Source organism: Amphibalanus amphitrite, unplaced genomic scaffold (genome assembly GCF_019059575.1).
Source record: "Amphibalanus amphitrite isolate SeventyFive unplaced genomic scaffold, NRLGWU_Aamphi_draft 000902F_arrow, whole genome shotgun sequence".
Classification (NCBI taxonomy): Eukaryota; Metazoa; Arthropoda; class Thecostraca; order Balanomorpha; family Balanidae; genus Amphibalanus; species Amphibalanus amphitrite.
This window is the reverse complement of record NW_024882396.1, coordinates 243835-266365: the sequence shown is the minus strand read 5'-3', so window position 1 is coordinate 266365 and position 22531 is coordinate 243835. Positions and strand designations below refer to the sequence as shown.

The following is a 22531-nucleotide window of genomic DNA, read 5'->3' as shown; positions in this document are numbered from 1 at the left end:
TGTGCATGGATGTTAGCTTTTGATTTTTCAAATATATCTTTGTTTGGCTTTTCATCTGTTGACGAAGCGATATTTCATTCGCTTTCTAAATTAAAGATACCATCATCAAATCCTCAGCATTCTTCGGCATATTTAGTTATTATTGGCACGTACACTGTTTACCTGTAACCTAACCCAAACACATGTCTTTTCTGAATATGGACCCCCTATTGATACCAACAATGTTTCCTGTTTGACGCCTGTGGTGACTGCCGAGGCCGACCCGCCGTGACCTATAGGTACAGCAGACCACGACGTTTCCCCATCACTCAGACTAACTGCACTCCGGAGCGACATGGCCCGGCCCATAAGGCGCCTGGCAGCCTCTGGCTGGCCGGAAAAGCGCCCTTACCGCGTGTCGACGTGCGAAGCTCATCACCGGCGGGCGGCACGTGCGGGCGGCGGGCCGGCGGCGGCCATACCGCTGCCGTCTGTCTGCGGCCCGTGACGAATGCCCGCCCAGACAAACACCGAAGACGAACCTCTCTGACCTCCCCCTCCCTCTTCCAAGGGAGGTGGGTCAGCGAAACAGGACGACGAAAGGCTGGGAGGGAGCCAGAGGAACGAGGAGAGAAACAGGATAAACACTACTGTACGGCATTAAAATGGAATACGTGTTTTACCGAATATTGTCATTACTAGGACGTGGTTATATCAGTGGAACAATGCAGTAGGGTTTCATCTATCCGTTTCCTTTTGTCTTGTCACTTGCATCGTAGAAGGAAAACTCAATAAATTAAATAGTTAAGAGATGGTTGTGGCTGGTTTCTGGCTTAACAAGACGCTAAAAAGTGAAATAGAAAATTATGTCTTTTCTCCGCACGTTCCGGCGTTGACATCATTACGAACATCTTCCAAAAGTGTGCAATGTTGGGGTCACTGCGAGCAGAGAAGTATCATCCGCGTACCAAAGGATTCATGAATCATGCTTAGCGCAACAATGCTAACATTTCTCTAACCACTAGGTTACAGCCGTGCCGATGGACCCAGAGATCATGGATGTACTTACATACTTGCATCATATCTAAAGAATTTAAATCCGGACAGACTTGACTAAACGGTAACCTACCGTCAAACCCGTCAGTTTACTGGCTTAAGTGTCGGGCGTAGGTTTTTGCATTTCTGCATGTTCATACCGGAATTTCTATGCTGAGGCTAGCGACGCGTTCTGCTCGTTTTTTGTGATCTTTAACCCGCGCATGATTGGGGCAGGGCTCCACAGAGCGCCCTTTCCCGTTTTTCTGCAATATCTTCTGAACCGCCGGTCCTGAAGCTCAGTTGGTAGAGCGTTGGACTCCGCGTGGTGAGAGCACGCGTTCCCGGTTATAACAGTCCGGGTTCGAAGCGCGATGGGCGCTTGCCATTTATGGGCTTCCTGACAGGTATGGTTGCGGTTGGTGGCAGGTCGTAGCCAGGCGAAGTCAGTGAGGGGACCGGCCGTGCGCGGCTATGTGCGCACGTTAAACTTTGGACTCTAAATTCTGCCATAGAACTGGAATTGTGCGATCCGAGGGTAGAGGGCAGGGTCACCACAACAAGCTTTGCTTAGCGGTGGCTCTGTCCTTGTGAATCCTTCCTATCAAAAGTTTCGGACTAAATCTATATATATAAAAAAACGCTGGACATGTCAACACGAAACTTGCAGTAGCTCCGGCTGCATCCATGTGACACGGGCCCAATCTTACTAATGCGCTAAATAGGATATGACCGCACTGGCTAGAGTTACCGGCAATAATATCAGCGGTATTATTTTTATTTACGCTCAGCTAATCTTGTCAAATGAGTTAAATGACGTGAATGGTTATAAGTGTTGCCTGTACGAATTAATAAGTGAATGTGGAATAGTTGTGAATGCTAGCAAATGCCGTGAATTCACGGCATTTAGTAAGATTGGGCCGTATCCAAAGGAAACTTTCGTAGCTGCCATAGATCGGCCGAAAATGACGTCAGAGTGACGTCATGTCGGCCGATTTTGATGCAAAATTTTAAACTACGGCAATCGCTCCCAAAAGCTCAGTTTTAGGCTAGAGCAAATTTATTTTCATGATAGTACTCAAAATACACAGGGCTATCAAACAGCTCTCTCGGATTTTCAAAATGGTGAGAAAGAAAAACTAAAAATTTCCCTACAAAATCTAAAACCAGTAAAACGCCTTTTGGGCGAAGAACGAGCGAGCGAGATAGTGAGCCCTGCACGTGCGGAAGGGCGAGAGGGTGCTTCCAACGGGCTTGCGCAAAGCACCCTTCTAACTGGTCGCTAGTGGTGTGCCAAATTTGAACGCAATCGGCCCAGCCGTTCCTGAGATCTGGAAGCGGCATTCTGCACGTGCGCACGTGCAAACGGGGTCCAAAATGACTTTTGCACGGCACCCTACTAACTGGTCCCCAACCGTGTACCAAATTTGAGCGCAATCGGCCCAGCCGTTCTCGAGATCTGGAAACGCCCCCTGCACGTGCGCACGTGCAGTAGCACCTTAACCGCAACACATGGGAATGCATTGCCTGGTGGGTGCCTACCTGTATGCCAAGTTTCAGCGAAATCGCCCCAGTAATTACCAAGTTACTGAAATGGGAACAAATTTGACACCTCTTATTGTTGTATTTTGCACGTGCACTGGGGGTGACCCACGTGCATCGAGAGTATCCTATTTTGGGTAGAAGGGATGCTGCTACCCTATAAAAATTACCGCAAGTCAATCGCCCAAGCGGCTGCTGAGATATGAGCCTCTAAAAATCACTACTTTTGCAAAACAGCTTGAACACCCTTGACTTTTCACGTGGCACGTGCCACGACGGTCACTGAGATGTATCAAAAGTAGTCAATTACGGGGTAGAAGGGATGGGGCTACCCAACAAAAAAGACCGCAGGCCAATCGGTCCAGCGGTTGCTGAGATATAAGCCTCTCAAAAGCGTTACAGGCCGGGCCGGGCCGGGCCGGGCCGCTCATACTGAGATTTTTCCGTTATATTGAAAAGACTCACTTCGCTCGCTGCGCTCGCTCGCTCGTAAAAACATATTTTTTCCTTTTTTCGAAAAAAGGAAAAACGGAAAAGCATTTATGACATTTATAAACACATACCGATAATCTACCCTAGAAAGTTTTAGCCCGATATCTTTAAAAACAGCCCCCTACGTATTACCTATAGTCAAAATATAGATCAATTTTTCAGTACGTTTTGACATCTTACACCAATATAAATAGCACCATCGTGTTCTTGAGCTCAAACTGCATCCAATATACCTATGTCTTTTTTTTTAAATAAACCTCAAAAATTGACCTTTTGACCTGAGGCTGAAAGTGACCTGATCTAGGCTATATTCAGCTGAAAATTGCCTGAAATGACACAGACGACGTTGAAATGGATCATAAAACATGTGTAACGTGACCGGCACATGACATAAAATTTCCGTGACCTAGGATGGCCTGGCCTTGACTTGAAAAATTCGAACTTCGAAGATCAACGGTAGCCTCACGGTGACAGTTGGGGCATTCCACGATAGATCGTACCAGGCCCGTCACCCTCATCTCTCAGATTTTAATGAAAATCGGTCCTAGGGGTAATCATAGGCCCCAAAGACGCCTGGCAAAATATCAGACTTCTCAGATCAAAATTTTTTGAGTTATACTGCATTACATTTTTTTAACTTCGGTATGTAACGGTGAGTTTGATGGCTTATAACTCAAGAACGGGTTAAGCAACCAACAAAAAGTAAACAACATTAAGCTTGCGATGAATCAAAAATTAATATTACCATTTAAAAATTCCAAAGAAAAAATTTCATTTTTGAGCAAATACCTTAATCTTTTTTCATTTGCCTCTAATGACCTTTGGGACCAAAATTTTTCACATTTTTATTTTTTCAAAATAAACTTCATGTCATTGTAAATCGACATGCAAAAAATTAGAAAGGTGTTCTTTCTATAAATTCCTCATTTTCCCGCAAACAAAATGGGTTTCGGAGGGGTTGATACGACCCCAGCACGCCGTTTCGCTTCTAATAGAGCTAGAGCCTCGCGGAAAAAGCGAGCGTGTGTGCCGTTACAAGTCGCAGCGATTGGTACCCGATTTTAAGGTCTCAGTTAACCGGTAGCGTCTGAGGTCAGGTCACGTGACTGAAGTTACGGGCTCGGTTTTTAGTAAATAACTTCGCAAAAAAAATGGCCGCAGAGCCGCGATCTTGGCATCATTGTGTTCGCCTAGCTCAGGTGCACCGAATGGTATACTTCTTGCTAGGGTGAGGTCAACTTAAGTAGTTGACCTCGGGTCAAGGTCAGGTCAGAGCCCCTCAGGTCACGAAGCTGGGCAAAGGGTATCATATGGCATATCATTCGATTCGGAAGGTCTTCCCGAGTCCATTGGTGGCTTTCCCGACTCTCTAGCTCCATTTGATCGGGAGTTATTGACGAAAAACTCGTACGACCCTAGTGACGTCATAAATGACGTCACGCAAGGTTAACAATGCAAAAGTAAAGCATTGGACTTTGCAAGGAGTGCATGAAATCACGATACCATGTACGTGGGATAGTTTTAGATCATTCTCGGCGCCAAAATAACAGTTTTTATATTTCCCCATTGATTTACAACAGTGATGTCACGTGACCGACCTGACCTCATGTAACCTTGAAAAATCCCCAGATATACAAGTTGTGAGACCTCTGGAGGACACCATGTATTCGTCCTGTAACTTTCATCTCGGACAGCTATGGTCATTGGCGTCCAAAACAATGTCAGAACCAAACAGCCTTTTTCACCCTCGCGCTTATAGGAAAGAGGGTTGGATGAACCCTCTTTTCGCTTTTTTCAGATGACTCAGACTTAAATGGAAATTTCAGTAACCCGTGATGTCACTAGGCAGCTTTACCACGCCATTTGTAAGCTCCCCTCCCGAAATCAATATTCGAAACCGTTATCGTGACGTAAAATAAGCACATTTATAGAAAGAACACCTTCCTAATTTTTTGCATACTTCTTAACAATGAGCCAAATATTTTTTTTTAAAGAAATAAAAATTCAAAAAAATTTGGTCCTAAAGTCCAAAAATACAAATGAAAGAAAACTCGATATGTCATATATCAAAAATAGGGTATTTTTGGAAATTTCAAAAATACATATTAATCTCTGTTTCATTGCAAGTTCAATGTTATATAACATTTGGCATTTGAATAACACTATGCAACAGTCATTTTGTTCCTGAGTAACGACCGATTTTTTTGGACTCATTGGGTCCCATTATAACCGAAATGGGCATTTTTTTTATCTGAAAATGCTTTTCCGGTTTTCAGAGACGATTTTCGATTTTTGGCCCCGAAATTCGGTTTTTGGCCCACTGTGTCCGGTGTAATTGAGTAATCGACTCGCGGTAACTTTCATCGCCCTTCCTATGCCACAAGCTTTCGAATGATATCCGGTTTTGCAAATTTGCGTGTAAAAATAACGTCATAAATCTATGTTAAAGTAAGAAAATATTGAAATTTTGTAAAAATTTGACTTTTTTTCGATTTCATTTCAAAATAGAAAAAAACTAAAGGCCCTATCCAAATTCTGAGCCCAGTTCCTTGAAGAGCATTCAATTTCCGTTCGGAAGGTACTATTTTAGTGCATTTTATCGGTTTACTGTGGCGTCCAGATTGAGTCACTTGAAAAACGGGCCCCCAACAGATCAAGATTCTGAGCGACAGGACTGCTCAAAAGTAAGTTCCTGCGTGTGACCCGAGGTCACAAGGGGTCAACAAAATGACCTCAGTTGACCCCTCGTTGATCCTATGGCGTTAACATACGTTATCAGGTTAATGCTATGTGATATGACTTAGGATATGTGTTTAGGTTAACTCAATCTGGACGCCACAGGAATCCGATAAAATGCACTAAAAAAGGTACCTTCCGAACGGAAATTGAATGCTCTTCAAGGAACTGGGCTCAGAATTTGGATGGGGCCTTTAGTTTTTCCTCTATTTTGAAATGAAATCGAAAAAAATGTCAAATTTTTACAAAATTTCAACATTTTCTTACTTTAACATAGATTTATGACGTTATTTTTGCACGCAAATATGCAAAACCAGATATCATTCGAAAGCTTGTGGCATAGGAAAGGCGATGAAAGTTACCGCGAGTCGATTACTCATTTACATCGATTACTCATTTACATCGGACACGCTGGGCCAAAAACCGAATTTCGGGGCCAAAAATCGAAAATCGTCTCTGAAAACCGGAAAAGCATTTTCAGATCAAAACTAATGCCCATTTCGGTTATAATAGGACCCAATGAATAAGAATAATTCGGTCGCTTTCCAGGAACAGAAAATTTTTCATTTTTTGTTGCATAGTGTAATCCGTCTTAGAGTTAGGTACAGCCCGCCAAACTTAGCGCTGCAAAGCAAGATCAAAAAAATGTTATACACCATAACTCAAAAAATACTTGTCTGATAAGCCTGAAATTTTTACAGGTGGATTCAGAGCCCCTGATTACCCCTGAGACCAATTCTTGTCAAATTCCGAGAGATGAGGGTGTCAAATTGGAAAAAAGTGGTACGATCTATCGTGGAATGCCCCAGTTACCAAGGAAGTGTGCAAAAAAATGAGCCCAATCAGACTTGTTAGCGCGTGGCCATAGCCTTAATTGTGAACAAGCCAAAATGCTGATAATTTTTATTTTTACCTGACCTGTGTCGTCATCAGTGGCCATAGCCATAAGCCATAAGCGTTTATTAGAATTCTTCCACGTGGTGGCTAATACGAATTCGGTCGAGTGGTTTACAGAAAAAGCACAAATGCCCAAATTTAAACGATCCTTAATCAAATATACATGATTAAACGTGCTGTACAAGTTGCGTGTAAAAGACTGGGAATATATCTAAAAGCGACATGGACGACACGTTTGAAACACTAAAATATAACAGCGTTTTAAAATACAACCAAATGCATCATCATCTTGCGCCTATCCCCCTAGTGCCTAATGTGTGCGGCTTGCGCTCCACGCCGACACGGCCCTTTAAGCGAACTCCCGCTGGGTTTTCATGGGAACTCTCCATTGGCCTCGAGGTCAATGAAATTAGGCTTCGTTCGACAGTTTTTCTAGGGGTATCAGACGCCGTTTCAATTTTGATGATCGGCCCAGTAGTTTCGGAGATAGCAGAGGGCTCTGTAGAGCCCCCCCCCCCCCCCCGTCAAGTCAGCCGCGGCATGGAAAATGCCCCATGCATGCGCGGGTTAAACGAACGGACGCTTAATTCAGACATATAAACTTTAACAGGAACGAGCAAATAAAATGGAACACGTGGGTGCACTCTCACACTATGTATGTAAGAATGCTTATTTTACCGTCCAGCTTATGTGCCAATTGTTCAAATAATGCGTCAAGGTATCGCTCAAATGTTCATGGATGAGGTTTATTATGCCCAAAGCTCTGGTTCGAATGATCAACAAGAGTGGGAAGGTAAGAAGGTAGTGGAAGAGCGAGCCTGTTCTCCGGAAGCCAAACAAGGAGAGCATTTTGGTCAGAAGAAGATGACTAGAGCACTAAGATTTCACGTGACATTTTGGTCGTTGCATGATATCGTAACCGAATGCTTGTTTGCAAGCTACCTGAGCTGCGGTGTCACTAAGTGCCATCCTAGAGAACCTACCAGCTAATACACCTTTTTGCGTTGTTCGATGGCCAATCGTCATAACCACTTCGGCATCAGTTTGGACAAGCGTCATTCAGCATAACCCATCGGCGATGTGCATCACTGTTTGACGGTCGGCAAAACAGGCTGGACTCCATTTAACTATTCTGCATAACTCATTGTCCTTGGGCGGAATGTTCGTCACGGGCAAAACACTTTGTCAGATTGTGATAATGCTTCAACATTTCACAAAATGGTTAATCGATGTGCAAAATTCATCGGTACTGTGCGTAAACAATGACTGTTGATGTAAAACTTTCGTCAATGATCAAAATGTCAATGAGGTAGTGCTTATCTAGTCATATTAGATGTTAAACGTTTATCACACATTCATGGATGAGGCTTGCGACATGTTCCAGCGCAATTTGCATTAATTGGCCTCTGACCAATTAACTAATCAACCATTAGATTCCGAAAAAGGCAGTAGGTATACGATAGCTACGAGGAGACTGCCGATGCAATATCGAGTAGAATGTAGACGGTCGAACGTCAGACTCCTAAGCGTTTCGATGTAAACTACGAAGCCGGCCGTCATCATCGCGTCACTGTCCGAGCGATGTCATGGGACGACGCCTCGGGCGGCCGCGCCGGTCGGACTCGCGGGGAACGGCTGACAGATGGCGAGCCGGGCCCGGCCGGCCCACCGCCCAACACCTTTGTTTGAGGCGGGGTGGACTTATCAAACGCTCTGTTGTTGCCTGTTCATTGTTCAACCAGTCGATATCGTGTCAGCTACGTCCATGTGCATTGTACCTATGGCGCTCATGAACAGCTACCGATTCTTATGTGAATAAATGACCTACGAGTTTCGCCACCTATGCCTCGCACTGCACTGTATAAACGCGGTCATATTTATACTTGTCTGTAAAGGGGCGATCTGTTTTTAGTTTTGACGAAATGTTATTATGAATGCCGAAATTAGCATGGTGATGTTTTGGCGAACGACGAAGGGCTGTTACTGAATGACGAAGCATTTATCCAAATCGTCAAAGGTTTTGCCGGAATTCAATCAGTTATGGCGAATAGCGAATGTTTTACCAACTGACGAACTGTGGAGTGGGATCAGCATTCCGGTTTGCCCATATGCTGAAGGTTTTGCCGGAATGCCTCTCACTGGCGCCACCTATGTGCTGATCGGACGAATGGGTTTTGCTGATAGGCCATCGAACAACGCAAAAAGGTGTAGAAGCCAATGATGCGACCTTCATGAGGTTTTTGGATGGCGTTGAGCGCTTAAATGGCGTTGAACAGAAAATGGCTTTATAAGCCCATGTGCATTATTCTATGCTTGACACACCTCATCCTGCGGTAGGCAGCTATTGTCACTGATAACCGACAGAAGCGTCGTTCCAAATATCATCCAAACGATCTACATCCGCCGGCTCGCGGTGGAGCTGTTGACGGCTAAATCCGGCGGGTGAGTCCCCCACCGGCGCCGGTCGCTCCGTCACAGCGTCGCGGATAAATGGTCGACGCAGTGAGCAGTGACAAATTGGTCATTAAGCCGTGCGTTAAACACACGGGTCGGCTGCAAAACACTCCTCCTCCGCCCGCGCCGCGCGGCCGCTCCGCTCAGACCGGGCTCTGATTGGCCGCCGCTCAGCTAGGCCCCGCCCCCGGCGGCCGCTCGGGCGACAAATGAGCTGCTGAGCGGCGGCGGCGGCCGCCCAAGGACCGGCTCAGTAGCGCCCGAGGGGGTCTGTCGGCAGCCGCTGTCCGCCGCCGCCGCGACGAGCTCGTGACCATGCTGGCCGTGACGGAGGCGGAGACAGCGCCGGCGCTGCCGCCGCCCTTCTCCGTGGAGAGCATCCTGGGCAGGCGGCCGGAGCGGGCCGGCACGCAGCCTCCGACCCGGGCCGGAGCCGAGCGGCCCGGCGCCGCCGCCGCCGCCGCTGACGACACCATCGATGTCGACATCGACACGGAGGACACCGAGACCGGTGAGACGGGACACCAGAGTCTGACACGTTCCCAATAGTTCCCTGTAGGAACATCAGTTCCCGGGGGTCAGCCGCGCTAAACGTGACAATGATCCGAGTGTTGGATTAGATCTGTGATCTTAGTGGATCTCAAATTTAACGTTAAGATTTATGGTTCTATTGGATCCAGTTTTGAAAAACTAGCCCGGATGTATGATCTCGTGAAATTTGTCGACCGAGCAAGGACAAGAATCTTGTCTGAATCTATCATCTGTATGGATCCCACAATATGCAGCCTGTGAAACCTGATATCTTGTTTTTGACATGATGCGTTTTAATGTTTATTAGCGTCACAAAACTGTGAATTGAGGACTGCTCTTAAATTGCATCCCTGAAACAGAACCGTTGAAACCTGCAACACATGTACAGCCCACCGCTAAAGTAATGTAGGGTTTTACCAATCTCAACGGTTGGCTTTGACTGGCGATTGTTTAATGCGGAGCGATCGAAAAGAAGATGTCAATAGCTGAAATTGGAGCTGCAAGGGTGACGATACATATAAGCTACATTCAAAATTTCATTGTAGTCTGGCTAATCGTTCCTAAGCTTCAGAAGCAGAACATACCCGTGACTGAAACCCCATGTTACTTCTGCTGTGGACTGTACCTATCTTCAAACAGTACTCACGAATTATTTCGACGAAACCTAGACTCAAATTTGGAATCCCAAGAGATTTCAACAAAATAAAAGAGGTCCATGATTCCATCGGATGCAAGATCGAAATCCGTGGGATCAGACATAATACCCATATCCTCGGGTCTTTTCATTGCTTATATCTGGTGAACAGATTGTAATTTGTAACGTGCCACGCAGTGCTTCAAGTCTAAAGATCACATAGAAGCAGAACATTCCCATCTGAAAACACACTGTATAATGCATATATCTAGGACCAATTTCACACTGTGACCAGCAGATAATTCCACTAAGATCCTACATTCGTTTCGTACATTTACAACGGTGTTTGAGTTTACCACGCGCAGTAGAATGGTTCCAAGAACTACGTCCAGTGTGGGGGGGGGTGAATGCCCCCCCCCCCTCCTTTGATCTCAGCTCTTATCGAGGCCAAAAAGACGAAATTTGGAGACGTGGATGGGGTGATGGGAAACTCGGCTTGCGTGTTAATTTCATGATGCTACGTCAATATCTTCCAGAACAAATGAGGTGAAACGGGATCACTTTGCCAGATGAGGGTCTATTTTGTGTTTACACGCCCATACCTCGAAAAGTCAACAAACGATTTTCTCATTTATTTCACTATACGACGGCACATTTATTTTTTTAGCAATAATTGCCAATCTAGTTAATTCAGCTATAATAATGGCAATTAGAACTCTGCTAAGGGTAAGATATCTTCCGGTTGAGGCGGGTTGCAGCCGCCGCGGGAAGCTTCAGTCACAATTTTGTGTTTACATACTCGTAAGTCAAAATGTTCCCGGCTGTTCTTCGTGTTTCTTTCACCATAAGATTGCCTGCACGCTACTCAGTCTTCACAAAGATCTTGACGCGAATCGAGCAACAGAAGCGGTAAGCAGCGCAATGCAAAGGCGGAACCGTCCGGCGCCGGCAGCGAGAATCGGCCACCGCTCCGGCGCACTATGGTTGGAAACGGCCTCACGGATGGCCGGGGGTCAACGCGAAAAAATGTTTTGCCCATAACTTGTTAATGCGTAGACCGACTGCGATGAAACTTTGCATAGGTATACCAGTGTCTTTCGTGCATCATACAGTAGCTCAGAAATGACGAGGTCACGTCACGTCACGCGTGTGTGACGTCATCATTGCAAGTATGTCATAAGTCGCCTATGTCTTTCGTTATGTTATCGATATCGTGAGGCATTTTGAACATGTTTTGAATACTGCTATTACTGAATGGATATTGTTGTTATGCTTTAGGGCGAGAAATATCAACGTAGTGACGCACAGTGTCTTACTATTGGTCATAAAGGGTCACAAATTTGGAGAAAGAGTATTTATGATTTTTTTTTTTAGATTAGGCAAAAAAGTAAGAAATAAAATGACGATCAAATGACAAAACATGCGTCAGATTAACCCGGCAGTTGCTGGGGTATTTCCCCATCCGCCGTTTGCCGGGGGGGGGGGGCGTTCAACGCCCCCAGCCGATAACTCGCGAACAAATAGGCGCAGCGAAACGCACGAGGCGCGGCAAACGAAAGAAGAACGCGACGAGACGATTCACATGAATACTTTAAAGCTGAATTTCGAGGTCACAGGTCGGGTCAAGGTCAGGTCAAACACTTGAAATCGGGCTTTCAGTAGCATGGACTTTAGAACCTCGCAATCGGTGCCTCGCGTTTCGCGTTTCGATTATATCGTCATCAGTTGGTCCTAAATAAATTCAGTCATCAGTTGGTCCTAAACAATCTGTCACAACTGTCACAACTGTCACAACCCTTCATATAAGTGCTAAAAGAGTGTCAGATCAATGTAGGGGTCAGTCAAGCATAGGCCACTGGCCAGGGTCAAAGTCAGGTCAATCAGGTAAGCACATAACCCCGAAAATTAAAACTGGTACCTATCCGCAGCCCATGCATGACACATGTTTTATGGGTACTTTTGGGCGTAGAACACGATGGTGACATTCATTTTATCATACGAGTACGTGGCTGGTTGAAAAAAGATCAATTTCAGAAATGCATGCGTCATGGTCGTGAAGTAGTCACGAGAAATTGCCAACATTCAGTTCAAGATTTTGGAAACTGTAGAACGATGATCAAAAACCATAGATAGCCATTTGATTTGCCATGGTATTGGCAGTGTAATGGAGTTTACAGCATGTCTGTATGTCTGTTCTGTCAGTGGATATCCATATCCATACTCCAGGATATCCATACACGTTTGCACGATATTCATACTCCAGGTGCAGGGGCGAGCAGTTACTTCTTACGAGGGGTGCGGAGTCGAAGTCAGAGTCGGAGTCGGAGTCGGAGTCGGAGTCAGAGTCGCCCAGAGTCGTGGCAACGAGCCAGGAGTCGGAGTCGGAGTCGGGGTCGGTCAGGAGCCCGCAGTGGAAGTCGGAGTCGGTCCGAATCGGAACAGCTCCATCGCGACTCCGAAACACTGGCAGGGGTCCGGAGTCGGAGACAGAGTCGGCCGGAGTCATGGCAACGAGTCAGGAGTCGGAGTCGTAGTCGGAGTCGGATTTGGCGCCACCACGACTCCGCAACCCTGCTTCTTACCATCATTTATAAGGATAAGCGATTGCAAGACTGACGAGCCGACCTGGTGCTAACGAAGCGACGGGTAGGTACGCCTCGGGAGATGACGCTTCACGGACGATTTTGCGCACAAGTGCGCAGTCTGCTTTTACGTTCCCCTTACGCAGAATTGAACAGCGATTTATTCTGCCAAAAAGCTCAATGGAGGTCGATGGAGAACTTTTTGTATGTCCAATGAAACATAAACGCAATTTTGCAAATATTGCTGTGGTGACACTGCAAACAGAATGCAATGCCGTTCCTGATTTTGAACACGCATGGGAAAAAGAGTCACTCCACTCGATAGCCAACATAACAAGGATTATTTTGATATATAATAATCCAGTTTTACAACGTCATGGAGGTACTCCACATGCTATCACCAGCGCGGTTGTTTAAACCTTTGACGGCGCACCAAAAAAGTCACTGTCAGAAACTCCCGATTCCACGTACAATAATGGAGACTAAATGCGCAACTAAATAATTTTTTCTGCCCAATTCAAAACATTTCATCAATTTCCAACAGAATGACACCCCAAATATACATATATTCCGAAATTGCCCACGGCCATCCGTGAGGCCGTTTCCAACCATAGTGCGGCGTGATTTTTTACTTAACGTTATGAGGTTATCGGTGGAGCCAACAAATAACAAAATGTACTTACTTTTATTGACGTTTCGGTTTCAAACAACCTTCGTCAGAATAGAATTACAAGTTACGTCTCATATTTCAAAAATGCACATATTTCAAACACACTGAGAACATAGCAGAGATAAATTTATGAATTGAATTTATCAATTCATTTATTTGAATATATATTTATTAATTATTAATATTAATAATATAATTATTAATATTAATAATTAATTATTAATATTAATAATTAATTCAATATATTTATTGAATTAAATAATTTATTGAATTTATTATTTAATTTATTTTTAATTTATAAATTTATTAATATAAATTTATGAATATGAATTTATCTCTGCTATGTTCTCAGTGTGTTTGAAATATGTGCATTTTTGAAATATGAGACGTAACTTGTAATTCTATTCTGACGAAGGTTGTTTGAAACCGAAACGTCAATAAAAGTAAGTACATTTTGTTATTTGTTGGCTCCACCGATAACCTCATAACACAAATATGTCCCTAAATAATCAGCATTTTTACTTAACACCCTTGTAAATTGTAACTAAAGAAAAATGAGGACTGATTTACTTATTGCTTGCAAGGAAAGGTGTGCGATGTCATTTAAGGCGGGTGGTGACAATTTGACGTAAATAGAATGATTATGGCGTGAGATATTAGCGAAAAACAGGAAGGTGGGCCAAATTTGCCCCGCCCCCTATCCTACTGCGCGTGTAAAATGATGGATCTCGATACGGAATCATGCACAAAAGTGGCGACAGAAACGGTCTCTACAAAAGGGCTCTGTATGTACAGCCCGCTCCCATTTTTCTGCAATATCTTTAAAGCAATTAAAGGTGTCGTCACGAAACGCTCAGTTCCTTCACATACATTAATTAAACACATTGTGTTTACAGAAGAAAAAAACTCTTAGCTACCATAGGTCGGCCGGATATTAAGCTAACACCAATTGGTTTGCATGGGAAGACACAAGATACTCAGTGCTATCAAACGTCTATCCAGGGAACAATTTTGACACAACACATAAAATAACAATTATCTTTTTTAATTTTGAGCTATTAAATTAAAGCTTTTCAAAAACAAAATGGAACATTTATGATAGAACACATAACGACAACATAGTCTAGAAAGTTTTAGCCGTATATCGTCACAAATGGCAAAATTATCCAGCTTTTACATCCTACCGCAGTAAATTGGGTAATTTAAGTGCAATTTTTAGTACGTTATAGACATCCTAAACCAATACAAATAGGCTTATTGTGTTCCTAACCTCAAACAGTATCTGACAGGGACGTTTTTTGTTGACAAATTTCAACTATAAAACATGACCTTTTTTACCTGACCGTGGCCTTGGCATCGCTATAATTAGCTGAAAGTAGCTTAAGACGACAAAGGCGACACTATTTTCTAATTTTATAGCCAAAATGATATGTTACATAACCTATACAAACTTGGAAATTTCCCATTTGTGGCCTATGCTAAACCAGCCATGAACTGAAAATACCGCGTACAAACTCGATAACCACAGGCTATCTTCAGCACACATTTGTGTAAACCAAATATGGGCTCGATGTGTTTGTGAAGTATTTGGCGGCGACCAGAGACCGAACTGTGAGCATGTCCAAATATTGCTAGTCTTCACTTTGACCGGACCTGTGACGTCATCGGTGACCTTGAAAGAAGGCCTCGGACGAAAGTTTCTCCAATCTTATCAAACGTCGTTTGAATTTTGACAATCAGACCAGTAGTTTCGGGGATAGGAGCACCCTCCCGTAGAGGGGGAGGGGGGCTCTGTAGTCTCTGTAGAGCCCCCCCCCCCCCCAGTCAATCGCGTTATGGGATATACCTGGTTAATGCGCTGGTTTATTTAGATATATTTTTGACATGGCTGATACTGGTAACTACACTTTCATTAGTTTGAACTCTTCATTATTTATATCGTAGTTCTTATCTTAAAACAAAAGGTGAACTGCCAATGTCGTTGACATCATCGTTGGCAATGCTGGTGACTCATCATGGCATGTGTAAATGCAAGTGCACAATCAGTCCAAAGTTGGTCCCGCTCAAATAGAGTATTCTGGTAGCGGAGTTCCACTACGAATGAGAATCAATCAGAAAACAATGCACCTCTGCACTGACCTGTTACTGGTTACTGATTAACCAGCCTAACCACCAAACACTGACCACTGACAATCCCCCTCCGCTGACCGCTGACCAGCGATCAGTGGCCAGTCAATGATCGCCACCAGCCCCACTATCTGGTATCACAAACACTATCAGACCCGGATGCTGCCACCGGAGCCCGCGGCACAACAGACATTCCGCGGGGCTGCCAGGTCAGCACAACACTGACCGGCGGCCGGCGGCGGCGGCCGGCAGGCACCCGGCGACCGATACCGCGCCGCACCGCGTCCGACCGTCTGTTTGGGGCCTCGTCAGCACTCTGTGGCCGACACAACCTCACGCTATCAGTGGCCACGTGAGCCGGCCGACACGGCGCTAAGTGGCCGTGGAGGAGGCCTTGTGGCGAGGCAGGTCGCGTGCCGCCCACCGGCGACCGGCCACCGGCGCGGCGAGGACAGGACAGGCTGGGGCAACAAACGAGGCGACCGAGGCCACAGGAGCTTTTGGCATGTAAAACTAGAGCCTTTCAGGGGAAGGATTTTTAAAAGAAATATTGGGGATGCTGATAAACTAACTTTATAGGCTCAGAGATCGTCTGCTACCTCCAGTGGTTGTGCAAGAATTGAATATCCAATTCCATGTCCCAGTGCAACAGATGAGTTACTTGCCTAGGACAACAAAGTAAACAGCCCAAATAGCACACGCTCGTTTGTTGCTGGTGTGGTACTGATCACAATTGATGACGCCAGGTGCTGTTCCGGCAGGTCTGTCGACAGGTCTGGACGCTGTCGGCGAGGGGGACGCCGTGGAGGGAGACGAGGGTGCCGGGGAGCGTCCCAGGAAGAAGCGCTCGCGAGCCGCCTTCTCACACGCCCAGGTGTACGAGCTGGAGCGGCGCTTCTCCCACCAGAAGTACTTGTCGGGCCCGGAGCGCGCCGACATGGCGCAGGCGCTCAAACTCACCGAAACTCAGGTGAGCTGGCGAGACTCATTGAGTGTAAGGGTGAGCTAGCGAGACTCATAAGGAGTAAGGGGGGCTGGCGAGAGTCATAGAGACTCAGGTAAGCTGGTGAGACTCATAGAGGGCAAGGTGAGCTGGCGAGACTTATAGAGAGCAAGGTGAGCTTGCGAGACTCATTGAGTGTAAGGGTGAGCTGGCGAGACTCATTGAGAGCAAGGTGAGCTGGCGAGACTCTTCTCAGAGAGCACGGTTTGCTGGCGAGACTCATAGAGAGCAAGGTGAGCTGGCGAGACTCATAGAGAGCAAGGTGAGCTGGCGAAACTCGTAGAGAGTAAGGTGAGCTAATGGGATTAATGGAGAGTAAGGTGTGCTGTGAAACTCACTAAAACTCAGGTGTACTGGTGGACTGATCGATACTCAGATGAGCTGGTGAGTCAGGCATCACAACTCGCTTCCTATATATTATTTTTTTATCTTTGTCATTTTTCTTTCTCGGTTACATTTCCACTTCTTATCTAACTTTAAAGGGACTATCCCACCTTCTAAAATGTTGTTAAAACCAGTTAAATTGTGCCCGACTTTATAGATTGGATGACCAGGAACACGGTTCTGGCATTTATTTTTCATTAAACATCTTAGGCTTCACATATTCCAAACAAACACAAACTTTCCTTTCAAATATGTGACGTCACAGCCCAAAATTACCTCCTTTCCCAGGCCACATTACTGTCAAAAAGCTGATTCTTTTTACTCTGTAGGCACCACAACAAAGTTCAGACCAAGTTTTAAGCGATTTTTTAACGAACAAACCCATTTAAATCAGAATGACTAAACGAGGTGACGTCACACTAACGGTCGCTCCGTGTTGAAGATAGGGCCTTACACAAGGCCCATTTTCAAATGAAGGGAACGAATTTCTTCAACACCAAGAGGCCGCGGGGGTTGCAACCTAGATAGATAGTGGTTTCTGAACCTCGCCGCAAACTTGGCTATCTCAACTCAAACCCCATGTTAAAGGTGGGGTAGTCCCTTTAACCCGGCCGGGCCCGGGGGTAATCCCAACCACCGCAGCCCGGGGGGGGGGGCGTTTTTCGCCCCCCTGTCTAACTCCGTAAATAAGGGAGCTACGGAAACAAAAGCGATACCAAACGAAAGGTCCTTACGAGACAATTCTAAAGCACCTAAAATTTTTGACCTCAGGTCAATTTTCAAGGTCAGAGGTCAAGGTCAAAGGCAAAAACCGGCACATGTGTAGTGATCTCAAAGTAAGCCTTCTAGAGGATGGCAGGATGCATCAAACCGGCAAAATTGGGTATCAAACGAAAGAAGAGAATCTGAGGATTCCGAATATGTGCTCCAAATTAAAGGTCAAGGTCAAGGTCACGCTCACAATTGACCTCAAACTTTGCACTTTTTCGTACATCTTGCGTGCTAACTTCCAAGACGTTTTGAAATGTTTGGAGGCTTATCAGTTCCCTATTTGTGGTTCATCTTACGATACAAGGCTGCTCAAAGGTCAAGGTCACAAGAGTATCCTTGCTAGAGGCTATTTCACTAATTCAAGCTAGTAATAATAAATAAGACAATTTTGCCATCCGGAAGCTCTAAATGAAGGCTTAGAGGAAAATGGATGCCAGATTCGTGATCAGCGGGTACAAATCCATTATAAACGACCTTTCATGTGTCAAGGTCAACCAAAGGTCATTCGAGGTCACATGAGGTCAACATAAAATTTGACCTTTTCCAAACAAAATATATATCATTCGACGCGGCTTGACACGGCGAATGCGATGGTACCACTGCCGTAGCTCTAGGACCATTTTTGTCGAAGTTATTTGCGAAAAACTAAAACCACATTTCGGGGTCGTTGACCTGACCTCTGACCTCAGGTCACCAAAACTATTTTTCTATTTTTCTCTAGGTCAAACGCTACACAACCGTGCTCGTAATTTGTCTTTATCTCTAAAACTCTATTTTTAGCAGCTATTTGAAGTTCGCGTCTGTGACGCCGAAGTTTGCCTTGCAGGGGTCTAGAAAAATCGACCTTGTGACGTCATCAAGGGGGCTAGGTCAAAAATTTTTACTTCAGAAGATGTCAAATTGATGGGAGAAAAGGTACTGAAAGTTTCGCTTTCCTATCCCTAAGCGTTCGGGAGCTATCGCAAATATTCGCCAGGGAGGGCGAAAAACGCCCCCCCCCCCCCCGGGCCCGCGAGGGTTAAGTAAAAGAATACAAAAGATGCACTGCAATATTTATCAGTGTACATATATTACGCATGATACTAGTCGTTCAATCACGGCAAAGTTTCCTCGTAGGTATACATAGATCAACCGTATATTAGATCACCAATCAACACTTTACTTTAAAACACAAAGGTGGGCTTTAACTTCATTCCCCTACGCCTTCAATTTGTTGCGTAACTCTGGTGAATATCTCGAGATTAGTGTCATAACCGGCAGCAATTGCATTACCATTGAAAATCAAGAGACGCTTTAAGCGATTTCTTTATTTAAAGCAGACCACAGACATAGAGCCAATAAAAGCGAAGATCTAAAGCATTCCTTGCTTCTGAGAAGAGTGTGAAGTATAAAGGTCTTACAGTCATTGCCCGGCATCATTAGCAATCCATGTAAATGATACTCTTATCTCTGTGCCAGTTCACCCGTGCCACAGGAAACAAATCATGAATACCTGTGGATCAAAGTGCCCTTGTCGAGCACAGAGGGTCATTAATAACGGTCGATGAAGCCGATCATTGTGGCCGACCGGAAGCGGTGTGTCGGGGAAATGGCCGTCACCTGCCGCGGCCTGACGCTGCCCGGTCTAGGTCAGTTGAGCTCATTGGCAGCTGTAGCCTCCGGTGACCCACCGCCGGATTAATCTGGTGAAAGGGCGCCCCGATTCGGCTCAGCGGCGCAGCCTGAACTGAGGATCAGACAAATAGAGTTATTGTGCAGCGACTTTTCGATACTTCATGTATTTATGGTGCAATCGGCGTGTTTATTTTGTCAGGCAAAAGGCAAAACCTATGTCAAGTCTGCAGTTCTCCCCATTTTCGTGTAAGGCATGAAATTCGGAAGAGAAATAATGCCGATCTTTATTGTGTTATTTGGTTTTACTCCATATCCAGGTCGGTTTCGGTCATATGCACTTCCTTGAATCTCTTCCTGTGCTGTTCACCTGAATGGGTATTGAGCTGTATCACAACAGATCACTGAAGGGCGCAATCGATCAATCATTTACATCATCTGACGCGGGTCAGTGTTTGTAGCACAGTGTTTATTCAGTGCAGTGTAAATGACTCCAGCACACGCACGGAGCAGTAGAAGGGCCGCTCGGACAATTACCAATGGAAGGCGCGGCAGTGTCTCCGGCGACTCCGGTCAACACTCGGCGTCCAGACCGTGTTTGATTTCAGCCGATTTTGTGCGGGTAAACACACTATACAGCCCCTCTCAACGAATGAATCGCGTCCTGAAGCGCCGTATGACGAAAAAGTCAATTTAGCTGTCGTAATATTTGATCGATCCCGGGCGAAGAAAACAACACCAGGCACTCAGCCATATTGGGCAAAGCGAACAGGTACATGAGAGGTCCAGCACTGGACGAGCCTCTCCTTTCTGTCTTGTACTTATCACTTTCTATCGGTTTTCCATGTTCAGAGCTACTGCGTTTGTCCATCTGGTAATGTTCATTCCCTTTTTGATAGAAAATTATGCATATTCGACTTAAGATTGCATACGTTAAAGTAATTACCCAGGCAGTTCAGGCAATTTAATCCTACCTATTTATTCACTTTTGCGTTTTAGGAATTAATTGATTTGTTTGCTAATTACCTATCACAAAATCCTTCAAATATGCCTGGGTTCTATGAACCGTCAGCACGTAGAATTTTGTTCTACGCGCAATGACAAAACTAAAGGAGGATTGTTTGCGGACTAAAAACGTTCCGTTCCGTTTCAGATAAAGATCTGGTTCCAAAATCGGCGCTACAAGACGAAGCGGAAGCAGCTGCAGCAGGAGCTGAGCTCTCAGGCGGCGCGCAAGGTGGCCGTGCGCGTGCTGATGCGTGACGACCAGCTCGTGTACGAGCCGGAGCCGGCCGCCGCCGCCGCCGCCGCGGCGGCCGCGGCGCGCTGCCGGCCGCCGGTGCTGTTCCCGCCGCTCTCGCTGCCCAGCTTCCCGGGCTTCTACTACCCGTACCTGTACAGCCAGCTGGGGCCGCACCTGCTGCCGGCCGCCGCCGCCATGAACGTCTACAGCAGCCTGCTGGGCGAGCGGCGCGGCCCGCCCGGCCCGCCCGCGCCGCCCCCGCCCCCGCCCGAGCTCACGGCCGACGAGCCCGCCGCCGCCGTCCGAAAATCGTCCGGCAGCGAGCCCGAGTGAAGAGACGCCGCCGTGAGACACGGCAGTGCGATACCTACGAGAATGAGCGAGGGCAGAAGGGTGGGTACAGGCTGAATAAGAAGGGTAAGACTACTTTTAAAAGGGACACGATTTCATCCGAGCTTGTTGTTATCTGGCCAACAGAGTGGATGAGTACGGGAGCGGAAAAGCTTACTTTATAATGTTTACTTGTCATCTTTATAAGTTTATTCACCCTGTTTCGAATATGTTATTTGAGGGTTATGGATTTTATCAAAGCTGACGAGGTGATTCCTATGTGCCCGACGGAAACCCACACAATAAACTTGACTTTCAACAGGCATTAATTTCATTAACTAGGTATATTCCCTGGTCAGACACATTTGATCGGTTAAAAAATCATTGGCACTGTGTCCATGTCTGCATATAAATGCGTGCGTTAAGTTCTTACCTGAGGAGAGATGTACTGCTTTTGGGACAGTGTTGACACGAGTAGAGATAGCGAAGGCTCGCCCGCATGTCCATGAGGGGCTGCTTGACTACGTGGACATATGCTTGTGTTGTTGTAGCATTCATGCTTCACCCATAGCTGATGGCTATGTTGTTTCACGCTACGAGACATTTTCTGTGTTCGTTGTGCGGTTTAAAGCTCGTCGCTACTTCCTTTACATATCACTTTCGTCGCTGGCTTTTAGTATAATAGCACACTATACATTTTTGGGAGAGCAATGCTTTACATCATTCATTCCTTATGTAAAGAGAGCGATTCTATCTTCTGTCCCTACGCTGTGATGGTTGAGTCATAATGGCTAATTAACGATAGTGTGATTCGTTCCGTCACAATTGTTGCCCAGGTGAGCTAGCTAGATTATTGGCAGAGTATCGGCGGTGTCTAAGGGCAGCGAATCTCACGAATTCGGTCTGCCGCTATGCCAGGTGCGCCGTGTCAGGTGCACTCTGGAAAACCGTGTATATGGCGTCGCCCAACTTCTGCGGCTGGCCGGAGCTTGGCCTTTGTTATGTTGTGATGACTGTGAAATGTATATGTATTGCACCCGGGGTATCAAGCACAAATATATGTTAATGTAACACCACAGGCTCTTCAAACGTTTCGCTGTATTTCTGTAACCCCTCTACCACAAGTCGATTTATCCATTAAGGTCTTAACTGGCACCACATACCTACTTTGCCTCCATGAGATAGTGCTCTGAGTCCAGGCGAAAAAAAAAAACAACAAAGTAGCAGTCGTTCAGCAGTGACGTCGCAATACGTTGAACAATCATCATCATCGGAAAACCGAGACAGGGCACAAAGGAAACTCAAAGCTATCATCGTCCCCTAATCTTATTATATTCTTTCTTACCTAAAAGAAAAATTAATTTTAAAAAAATATAAAAACGCCGAAAACCATTCCACCATTTCGGCGTTATCGTTGCGTCTTCCAATCAGCACCTGCCACTCGACACCTGTCTTTTGCCGGCTCCGAATGTTTCTATCGCTGTCCGCATCTGCATAAAGAGCGGCCCTT

At 45.7% G+C, this 22531-nt stretch overlaps 1 protein-coding gene across 1 annotated transcript; it reads left to right on the top strand.

The window, feature by feature from the left end:
• The first annotated feature begins 9370 nt into the window (after nucleotides 1-9370).
• LOC122367881 (homeobox protein zampogna-like) lies at nucleotides 9371-22094 on the top strand. The gene is made up of 3 exons (XM_043341408.1): nucleotides 9371-9646; nucleotides 16441-16649; nucleotides 20602-22094. Exons 1-3 carry the CDS (start codon nucleotides 9451-9453, stop codon nucleotides 21022-21024), a joined length of 828 nt encoding a protein of 275 aa, XP_043197343.1. The 5' UTR covers nucleotides 9371-9450; the 3' UTR covers nucleotides 21025-22094.
• Nucleotides 22095-22531: the final 437 nt, after the last annotated feature.

Excerpts from the sequence above, each read along its gene's own strand:
- LOC122367881 (XM_043341408.1), top strand. The coding sequence starts at position 9,451 with ATGCTGGCCGTGACGGAGGCGGAGACAGCGCCGGCGCTGCCGCCGCCC. Across the intron at positions 9,647-16,440 it reads CACGGAGGACACCGAGACCG|GTCTGTCGACAGGTCTGGAC; the intron begins GTGAGACGGGAC and ends CTGTTCCGGCAG. Across the intron at positions 16,650-20,601 it reads TCAAACTCACCGAAACTCAG|ATAAAGATCTGGTTCCAAAA; the intron begins GTGAGCTGGCGA and ends GTTCCGTTTCAG.